The sequence below is a fragment of the Oryx dammah genome, unplaced genomic scaffold (assembly GCF_014754425.2).
Source record: "Oryx dammah isolate SB20612 unplaced genomic scaffold, SCBI_Odam_1.1 HiC_scaffold_8, whole genome shotgun sequence".
Lineage (NCBI taxonomy): Eukaryota > Metazoa > Chordata > Mammalia > Artiodactyla > Bovidae > Oryx > Oryx dammah.
Window position 1 is genome coordinate 53410321 of NW_024070192.1, and position 10768 is coordinate 53421088.

Below are 10768 nucleotides of genomic sequence, written 5' to 3' on the forward strand. Positions count from 1 at the left end.
TCTGGGCCAGGAGGTGAGAGGGGACCCTCCTGCCGCTTCCTTGAGGACCCCCGCCTCCATGCACTTCTCCTTCCCGGGCCTTGTCCTGTGGATTGAAAGCATGTTCTTGCTTGCCTCCTCTCTCAAAGCAACAGCTAACTGCTCCCCCACCAAAGGGGAGCAGCAGTGTTCAGGATTTCATCGACTTGCCAAAGCTGTTCTGCCACTGGAGATGCTCTTTCTTTCAGACAGACAGACAAACTCCTGGGCACTAATTACAAAGATGTGGACAGAGTGTAGGGAAGTCGCCAGGATGGCCTGGCCCCTACAGCTGGCACAGACGGGCACAGTTGGCCGTGTTGAGGCCTAAAGGGAAGGGAGGAGACAAAGATTGGAAGCTGGGGAGAGCTGGGCATGAAGAGGCTGCCCTGCGGACTTTATGGTCCTGGACTGCACAGAGAATTGGCGACAGTGGGGCTGGGGAGCAACTTCTGTCTCCTTCTTCTTCTCTGTCCCAGGCCAATGCCACCCATTGGTGATGCCAACTGGAACCTGACTGGGAACAGATGGCCAGGGGCTGGCAGAGGCAGTCCTAGAAGTCAGCCTCCGGGCGTACAGAGCAGGGTGAGAAGGACACAGAGAGAGTGTGGCCCTGGGTGGGAAAATGGAAATATTCAGTACAAGTACTTACTGCTCAGGGGTGTGGGCTGAATGGTGTTCCTCCAAAATTCATACGTGGAGGTCCCAGTACCTCAGGATGTGACTATGTTTGGAGATAGCCTCTTTAAAGAGGCATTTAAGTTAAAGTGAAGTCATTAGTTTGGGCCGGAATCCAGTGTGACGGGGTCATAGCAGAGGACACGGACTCACACAAAGGGAAGACTGTGAAGCATGGGGGAGATGACAGCTGTCTCCAAACCCGGGAGGGAGACCTCTGCAGAAACTAACCCTGCCAACACCTGGATCTCTGACTTCCAGCCTCCAGAACCGTGAGACAATAGATTTCTGTTGTTCAAGCCATTTGTCCTGTCGTCTTTTGTTATGGCAGGCCGAGCCAGTCAACAGTGTCGGTAAATTATTCAGCGTATGACATCAATTATGGATTTGCCTCTCTTGTCTTCCTCTCCGGACAGCCATTTTCTCTAGGACTCAGCACTGGGTCAGGTAGGTGCCGAAATGTTTCTGGGACAAATGGATCATAAGAGAAGAAAACGTTAAGGTGATCTATCAAATAGCATCAAAAGGCTGAAGTCTCAGGTGGCAATCAGTGGATTACAGGACACGATAGCAAGAGTGATGCCGTAACAGCCACTAGACTTGTTTGTTACTCGCCAGCCCCCGCTGTGTGCCAGACACTGGGATTCGTGCTTTACACGAATGATCGCTTTTAATCTGGCAGCAGGCCACTTAGATAGCTGACAGATGTCAGCTGGGGAAACAGAGTCTTGAAAAGTTACCCAAGATGCCAGGATTAGTGGGCACATCTACAGTGTGACAAAATGGGGCTGAGTGGTGTCATGGAAGGAATATGGCCTTTTGGCTGGAGGAGGGCATGGCAACCCACTCCACTACTCTTGACTGAGAATCCCATGGGCAGAGGGGCCTGGCGGGTTACGGTCCATGGGGGTGCAAAGAGTCGGACACAACTGAAGTGACTGAGCGCGCAGGCAAGCATGGCCTTTTGGAGAGTTTACAAGCTCTATTCTCTCATCTGTACGACTGTCAGGACATGACCGATGGCCTCAGGGAGTTGAACAATGGGAGGAGATAATCCAGGTCTCTGGAGTGGTGCCTGGCATGGGTGCATCAGCTTTTTGCAGCCTTGAGAGGCCTGGGTAAGGAGAAAGAAAACCCTAACTGTCCATTCTGCTTGCCCCTAGCTTCTCCTGCGTGAAGAGCGAATGCTCGCTGGAGTGCACACTTCCCCTTGCAGGCTCAGAGGCTTCCCAATCCATCTTGCTGTGTGTGTGTGTGCGCTAAGTCACTTCAGTCATGTCTGACTCTGTGACACCATGGACCGTAACCCGCCAGGCTCCTCTGTCCATGGGATTCTCCAGGCAAGAACACTGGAGTGGGTTGCCATTTTTCTCCTGCAGGGGATCTTCCCGACCCAGAGATCAGCTTGAACCTGAATCTCTCATGTCTCCTGCACGGGCAAGCGGCTTCTTTCCCAGTAGCCCCACCTGGGAAGCCCACCCTTACTCTACCCATTAATATTCTGTTCTCAGTCACAGAAACATACAATAGGATGCTGGAGGGGAAACTTTGAAGGCTCAGAAGAGGAAGGGACTTCCCTAAGAAGATCTTGAGAGAAAACTGCCCCCTTGCAATCCCTCCTCCACAGACGGTTTGGGTCTTTGGCTCCCCTCCCTGAACTTGGAATGAGCCCTTCTCATTCTTTAGCAGCAGTAACTGGGTAACGGCGGTGGCCCGCGGGGCAGGCCTGAGTGGGAGAAGGGAAGTGTGTCTGTGGTCGGGGTTGGCAGCTGGCTCTGACTTGGACAGAATTAGAAGCTTGTTTTGAAGCCTGGAAAGACTATATTTAGCTGGGAGTGTGTTTACGCTTCCTAGAGCAAGGTCTTACAGACCTGCCTAGGACTTCATGCTTGGTCCAGCGGCCAGACCTATTCTCTCTCTTCCCTGTTCCAGAGGATCCCAAGGCAGCGGTGAAACCCCGCTCTCAGCCCCTGGCCTCAGATCAGCTTGTCCCCGGGCCCTGGGGCCTGTTTTGCCTGTCTTCCTCAGCCTACCAGTCTCCAGCTGGAGGCACCGGTAAGGGGCATTGTGGAGTCCCAGAAAGTGCCCAGGCGGGGTTGGAGGCCTAGCTCTGACTGTTACTTATCAGACAAGTTACTTAACCCCCTGTGGCCTCACATTCTCATCTATAATGAGGATAACAACAGCCACTTGTGGATAGGTGTGTGGATTCAGTGAGATAACACAAAGACACAGTAACAGCTTATGAGACAATCCCCTCCTCCACCTCACCAGCCTCCTAGAAGAGGACTCTGGGATGGCTTGACACTTTTTCTTGCTGACAAAGATAATGGACTCCTGAGAGATAGCTTGTATATACGTGATTCAAAACATTTCCTTGGATTTGTTGTTATTCAGTTGACTAAGTCATGTCTGACTCTTTGCGACCCCATGGACTGCAGCACGCCAGTCCTCCCTGTCCCTCACTATCTTCTGGAGTTTGCCTAAGTTCATGTTTACTGAATCGGTGATGCTATCCAACCATCTCATCCTTTGCCGCCCTCTTCTCCTATTGCCTTCAATCTTTCCCCACATCAGTTTTTCCCAAGAGCTTTTCCCTTAGATTCAAAAGTTCAGAAATGAATACAGGGGCATCCCTGGTGGCTCAGTGGTAAAGAATCCACTGCCAATGCAGGAGAAACGGGTTTGATCCCTGGCGTGGGAAGATCCCACAGGCATGGGAGCAACTAAGCCCGTGTGTCACAACCGCTGAGCCGGTGCTCTGGAGCCAGGGAGCTGCAATGACTGCAGCCTGAACGCCCTAGAGCCTGTGTTCCACAACAAGAGAAGCGGCAGAATGAGAAGCCCTCACGGCACAACCAGAGTAGCCCCTACTCAGCTGCAACCAGAGAAAAGCCACACACCAATGAGGACCCAGCACAGCTGCCCCCACCTCCCCAGAAGACCTCTGTCTTAAAAAACAAAACAAAACAAAAAAAAACCCCCAAAACATGAATATAGACTCTTCACAGGTCAAACTCTGAAGGATACATAAAGAAAAAAAGTCTCTCTTCCCCTCCTGCAATCTCACTGGAGATCATCAGCTTTCACAGCCCATGGGTGCCTTTCCACAGTTTCTATCTCCATACAAACAAACACTGGAAAACGTTCTCCTTTTAACAGGTTAAAGACGCTTCTCTGCAAGTTCCCTTTTCATTTTACAGTAAGTCATGGGCATTCATCTACGGCAATACATGTGGGTCTAGCTCGTTGGTTTTAATAGCTCATAAGACTCCATAGATTATATGAAGGGTAGTTTTCCAGCCATTTCCTATTCGATGGATGGGAGGGTGCATTACAAACAATGCTGCAGCGACGGTCCTTGCACAAATATCCTTGTGAAATTGTGCTTTAATTTCTACAGGATACTTTACACAAAGTATGATTATTGGGCTAAAAGGTTATCCTGAGAGTGTATTTCCCCCAGATTTTTGAGTTTCCTTCTCGGAATTTGTTTGTTCCGGACACTTTTACTTTTCAAGCTCCTAGGAGCAGCTAGCTAGCGACGCCTCCCGGGGAGAAAACACTAGCTGTCTGCAGGGACCGGATGCAGGTGGCGCTTCAGGGCCAAAGGCTTTAGTGGGGAGCGCTTAAGGACAGGAGATGCAGGAAGGAGGCTTGGGCTCCAGAGTGACCCTGGTCTGGTGACGTCCCTCCTCGGGGCTCGGTTTCCTTCTGCGTAGACCGTGATATCGTGGTCCCGGCGCGGGCTGGAAAAGAATTTCCAGACATTAGAATGAAAGAATAAAGCTTATTAGAGTGGGAGATGCTGTTAGAACAGCGAGCCAGTTCAAGGGAGAACCGACCTTGAATGGGGGGGGGGGCCTTCAGTTCAGTTCAGGGGGGTCTTAGTCCACTTTCATAGCCAGGGTACAAGGAGTGCGATAGGGGTCTTGCGGGTCATTTGCTGATTGGATGAGGCTCCTATGCTGGGTGTGGAAAAGAGTAGGGCAAATGCCTCCTCCCTACGGGGTAGGAGGCGAGACAGGTTATACTGCTCCATTAATAGTTCCACCATGGGGGAGGGGAGGACGATGAGGGTCTGGTTTTTCCGTTCCTGCGTTCCAAGACCCTCCTTGGTTATCTGCTCTTCCGTCCTTGGGTCACCACATGCGACTCCAACCAAAATGAGTCGCAGACGGAGCCTAGAGCTGGTGATCTCTGATCTCTGCCTTATGAATTCCTGGCCTTGTTGGCTCCCTCAGGACCTAGGCTGCGTCTCCCTACTCCCTCCCCGTCATCTTCTCTCGTTCCTTGAAGGCAGAGGTGGCCAGAAAGGGTAAAGCGACAATTAACCCCTCCCCTGGATCGGTCATGTATTGCTTTTGCTCGGCTGTGGCTCTCTCCCGCCCTGGCGGCTCGGCTATCGAGTGCTCCTGTCTGAGCCTGGCGAGTAGCCGAGAGTGCGGAGATTCGGCCATCCTTTGCTTCTGCCTGGCCCCGCCCTCCCGTTGAAGCCGCAACCCGGGCACTGCGATCGTTGGCTCGGCCCGCGACTTTCTCCCACTTTGCCTGCCGCGGGCACTTCCGGTTCCGGTACAGGCACAACGCGGAATCCAAGGCCCCGGGCATGGCGGGGAGCCGGCTGGAAACTGTGGGGAGCGTTTTCACGCGGTGTGTGCTCGGAGCCGGGGGTGTGCCGAGGGCGCGAGGGCGTCTCCTGTTTTTACGCCCTTTCTTGGGTGGGTCTGATCCTGGCCAGGCCTCTCTCGTGCTTTGTCCTGCTTCTGAAAAATTGTGCTTGGCTGCGTCACCCCTCGAATTTCTTAGCTCGCACGTTCAAGATCGCAACTTTCCGCTCTCCAAGTGGAAAGTGAAGTGAAAGTCGCTCGGTCGTGTCCGACTCTGCGACCCCTTGGACTACACAGTCCATGGAATTCTCCAAGCCAGAATACTGGAGTGCGTTGCGTAGTCTTTCCCTTCTGCAGGGAATCTTCCCAACCCAGGGATCAAACCTGGGTCTCCCGCATTGCAGGTGATTCTTTACCATCGGAACCACCAGGGAAGCCCAAGAATACTGGAATGGGTAGCCTATCCTTTCTCTAGGGGATGTTCCCGACCCTGGAATCGAACCGGGGTCTCCTGCATTGCAAGCGGATTCTTTACCAGCCGAGCTCCAAGTGTAGGTCTCTGGGAAAAGTAAGGGAGGATGGGGCTGTTGGGCCTGGCCAGAACAGTCTGCATTTTCCTTGATGGGACGTGGATGAGGCGAGGTGAACCCTGAGCACTGTTTGGTTGGTTTGGAGTTTGGAAACATTTTACCATTTAACAGGTAGGGGATCCCCTACCTGCCCTCCTTCTGGTTGTCTTCTGGATTCCGTGACCCTGCCAGTGTCTCAGGCTGCATCAGGGTTGTTGTCACTTACTGACCTTTGTTCTTTACCCTTCCTTCAGGACGCGAGACCTGATTCGGGCTGGGGTGTTGAAGGAGAAACCCCTTTGGTTTGACATATATAACGCCTTCCCTCCGCTGCGGGAGCCGGTCTTCCGAAGGCCTCGCTTGCGATATGGCAAAGCTAAATCTCCTACCCAGGACATCTTTTACCACGAGGATCAGATTAGAGCGTGAGTGTGGAGCCCATGCGGCGGACCAGAGGCAGCACAACTTCAGAAGGAAAGGTTTAGCCAGCAGACTGGCCACTTACATAGGAATTGAGTAAGGGCTTGCCCTGTGTAGGTGGTCTTGTCCATCTCGCCATATTAGGGAATCAGTGCCCCTCCCCCAGGACAGAGAAGCAGAAGTTCGGAGTAGAACCTGGTGCCCAGCAGCTGACCAGCCATTGCAGTTAAAGCTACCTGTTTCTGGGCATCTGTTTGGTGGCTGGCACTGTGTTAAGCCCCTAGCAAATGTTACTTCATTTAGGTCTTACTCTAACCCTGCAAGATAGGTATCCTCCTCTCCGTTTTAGTCATGAGAACTATGAGGCTCAAGGAGGTCAACTTGACTGGGAATTCACAGGACAAATCGCTTTCTCTTAATTACTGATGTCAGTTTTTAACATCTGGAATGTTAGGATTAGAGACTGTGTCTAATTGAAATGAATACATACCCCTTATTCTTGCCCCTATTCCTAAATAAGAAAAAAACTTAGAAAGTCGTCATATTCTTTACTGACGTCCAGGTGCCCACCTTTCACTTGAGGAACACCACACTGCCCCTCTTGCCCAATACACCTCTGAGGTAGGAGAACAAGTATGTACTGGCTCTATTTGGAAATTTTCAGAGATCTTTAGGGCATTAAATGTTTTTCCAGTACTTTCTGCTCAGGTCCATTCCATTCACTTGGTCGGGATTCTTTCAGGGTTATTTGTATGTTAACATCTTTTGTGCTGCTGTGTTCATGGCAGTGGAACTGGGTGGTGGTCATTGGAGAATGGAATATTTTACTGCGTCCTCTTTTGTAACTCGTAATGCCCAGATTATAACACTGTGGACTTAAATAGTTTTTTGAACCTTTATCTTTTTTGGCTTTTTTTGTTTGTTTTGGTGTTTTTGATATTTTAAGGACTTACAACAACAACATAAATTTCAGGTGTATCAAAGTAAATGTGTGCTTGCTCAGTTGCGTCTGACTCTGCGCCCCCACGGACAGTAGCCCGCCAGGCTCCTCTGTCCATGGGATTCTCTAGGCAAGAAGACCGGAGTGGGTTGCCATTTCCTCCTCCAGGGGATTTTCCTGACCCAGGGATAGAACCTGAGTCTCCTGTGTCTCAGTGGTAAAGAATCCACCGAGCCATCTAGGAAGCCAAAACCTTAATGGAAAAAGCGAAATCATGAAAGTAATAGAAGAAAACATGGGATAATTGAAAAATAATCTCAATGATATTGATAAAAGCCTGCCTAAGTGTGACATAAAAACCCAGAAGCCAGGGCTTTCCTGATGGTCCAGTGGCTAAGACTCCTTGCTCTTGATACAGGGGACCAGGTTCAATCCCTAGTCAGGGAACTAGATCCCACCTGTCGCAACTGAGAGTTCACATGCTGTAACTAAGGATCCTTGTGCCATAACTAATTCCTGTCATAGCCAAATAAGTAAATATTTAAATAAACATTAAGTTTTTAAAAACCCCCACCAAATCTAGAAGCCATAAATGAAAGCATTAAAGTTTTCTGCACATATAAACTACCATAAGCAAAATAAAAAATCAGCTGACATACTGGGAAGAACTTGGGCAACATGTGTGACAAAGGGCTAGTTTCCTGTTTATGTTGCTGTAAAGTTTGCTTGTAAGTCTAAAAAGACTAAAAGGAAAAAATGGGCAAAGAACATGGATAGGTCACAGAAAAGGGAATTCCTTTGCTTTTAAACATGAAAAGATATTGAGTCTGATAAGAAAAGCAAAACTACAGTGAAGTACAGTATGTGACCTGTCAGACTGATAAAGATCAAAAAGTTGGGAAATATAATTTGGTCAGGGTTTGGGGAATACACAGTCTCCTATCTGCCTGTTGATACCCTTGTCTGGGTATAAATGGATACAGCTTCTCCCTTTGGAAAGCATTTTGGCAGTTCGGAAGGTCAAATTACAAATTAAGGTATCTTGACAAATTTTTAAAAAATAATTTTTTAATTTATTTATTTTTGGCTGTGCTGGGTCTTCATTGCTCCAAAGGCTTTTCTCTAGTTGCGGAGAGTGGGGGCTACACTCCCGTGGTGCACTGGCTTCTCAGTGCAGTGGCTTCTCTTGGGAAGCATGGGCTCTAAGATGTGCGGGCTTCAGTGAGTGAGTGCAGTCGCTCAGTCGTGTCCGATTCTTTGCGACCCTGTGGACTGTAGCCTACCAGGCTCCTCTGTCCATGGGATTCTCCAGGCAAGGATACTGGAGTGGGTTGCCATTTGTGGCAAATGGGCTCAGTAGTTGCAGCTCCTAGGTTCTAGAGCACAGGCTCAATAGTTGTGCACAGACTTAGTTGCTCCGTGGCATGTGGGATTTTCCCTGACCAGGGATCAAACCCGTGTCTCTTGCATTGGCAGGTGGGTTCTTCACCACTGAGCCACCAGGAAAGCCCCAATAATCCATTTTTATGAAGTTATTCCATGGTACACCAAGAAATGTAGATAAGGTAATCATTGCAGCACTAAAATAGCCAAGGACTAAAAGCAATCTACGTGCAGTGAATTGACGTGATCTCTGAGAAATAATAAGTAGAAAGGCAAGATGTGTTTACTGTCCTGGGGGTTAAACAGTGTGGCTGAGCATAGGGAATGATAGGTACGTGTGTGCTCATATTGATAGAACATTCCTGGGTGGATACACAGGAAACTGGTTAGTGTTGCTTACAGGGAGGGGAACTGGGAGATTGGGGTACAGGGGTGAGGGGGAGTGCTGCTTTTCTCTGGACACCTTTCTGTAACATTTCATGTATTTACCATATGCACACATTGCTTATTGAAGACAAAAGCTGTTTGGCTCAGGGTCTGTAAGTCATGTTATACTCAGTTTCTCAGGGTCCAGCAATTATTCTTTACTCCATTCTTGGCCATGATCTATAATTGGAGATTTATATTATGTTGTTTTGTATTTTCAAGGAAATTTTACTCAGCCTATGGATCTGGTCCAAAAGCTTTTGATCTGTTCAACCCAAACTTTAAGTCTACCTGCCAACGGTAAGTCAGTCTACAAGTCTTGGGTTACCTTTCCTTGTTTTAGAGTTTAGTTGTCAGTTTGAGGAGTCTTGTTGAATTCCACTTGAGGAAAAAGACGTTCCTATGGGAAAATCTCTTAAGGGAATACTTGGTACTGTGTAACAGCAGGATTTGACAACTCTCAGTATACAGACCAAAGATGTGACTGCTTGGAATTCTAGGTTCGTGGAGAAGTACATTGAGCTACAGAAACTTGGAGAAACAGATGAAGAGAAGTTATTTGTGGAAGCAGGGAAGGCTTTGTTGGCGGAAGGTGTCATTTTAAGACGAGTAGAAAAAGCAAGGACTGTGAGTATTTTATTATCACAGCTATTATAGGATTGATTGTCTGTCGGAGGTTAAAGGAAGGCTTGGTTTTCTTTCTCCATCCATGGTTCCGGATCAAATCCTGTTAGATTAAGTAAACTAGAATTTTGTGGTAAGGATTGCTGCATGAAACAAGTGAATTGTCATGAGGGCTTTTAAAATTGTGGTTCTGTAGAGAGTTTTCATGTTTATTGTGTGTAATTGAATTTGACCTGAGATGGTAATGCTAAATTTTTGACTCAGTGATAGAATGTGCCTAGTCATATATTAATACTTTCAGCCAATTGAGTGATACCATTTGAGGATGTACTTATATCTGGTGTTTTAAGCAACAGGAAGGTAGTCAAGTTTCCCGGAAATCTGAATCCATGGGTGTCGAATCCCAAACTGCGTTGGAGGAGAACCCGCCTCTGAAAGAAGTTCCACAGGCCCAGCATCTGGAGGCACCTGGAGAAGAGTCGAAAGGCCTCTCACCTCCCTGAAGAACGTGTATACCGTGTATACTGACATCCAAACTGGATTCACTCCTGGAATGTTGGACTGTTTTTAACCGTTGAACTTTGTAAATGTTTCCTGACCTCTGAGGCATCGGGTTTGCCTTCTTTGGGTTCCCACTTCTACGTTGTCATAAAGCTCTATTATGGTTTGAAGAAGCAGTTATGTGAACTTTTATGTTATGGTGGTACTAAATAAAGAATTCCTCAGTGCTTGTAAAGTAAATCTATTTAAAAATTGTAAATAGCATGAGCAAACCTTTATAAGTATCGTTTGAACGAGATTCACTCTGAGTTGGTTTGCTTGGAGCCTTGTGTTCACATTTGATTCTCTGGTACGTTTCTTTTCTCGGAACCGTCCGCCTGTCACTTCCAGATCACATGTGGTTCCCTGGCCAGCTGTTTCTGTCTGTGAATAATCTTTGTACTTTTTGCTTGAGAGGCCAGGCTGACTTGTGCTTTGCAGTAAGAGCAAGGACCTATCACTGATGATGAAGTAAGGTCAAAACTACAATCTCATGAATTGAGTGCTGGAGACAGCATAGACCTGCACATAGTAGGCTGCTCAGGAAAGATTTCTTGAAT

The 10768-nt window shown here is 48.2% G+C and overlaps 1 protein-coding gene across 1 annotated transcript; it reads left to right on the forward strand.

Annotated features, from left to right (window-relative positions):
• Window positions 1-5166: 5166 nt before the first annotated feature.
• MRPS23 (mitochondrial ribosomal protein S23) lies at window positions 5167-10467 on the forward strand. The gene is made up of 5 exons (XM_040244273.1): window positions 5167-5349; window positions 6130-6300; window positions 9267-9344; window positions 9545-9671; window positions 10019-10467. Exons 1-5 carry the CDS (start codon window positions 5306-5308, stop codon window positions 10169-10171), a joined length of 573 nt encoding a protein of 190 aa, XP_040100207.1. The 5' UTR covers window positions 5167-5305; the 3' UTR covers window positions 10172-10467.
• The last annotated feature ends 301 nt before the right edge of the window (window positions 10468-10768 follow it).

Excerpts from the sequence above, each read along its gene's own strand:
- MRPS23 (XM_040244273.1), top strand. The coding sequence starts at position 5,306 with ATGGCGGGGAGCCGGCTGGAAACTGTGGGGAGCGTTTTCACGCG. Across the intron at positions 6,301-9,266 it reads CACGAGGATCAGATTAGAGC|GAAATTTTACTCAGCCTATG; the intron begins GTGAGTGTGGAG and ends TGTATTTTCAAG. Across the intron at positions 9,345-9,544 it reads TTTAAGTCTACCTGCCAACG|GTTCGTGGAGAAGTACATTG; the intron begins GTAAGTCAGTCT and ends TTGGAATTCTAG.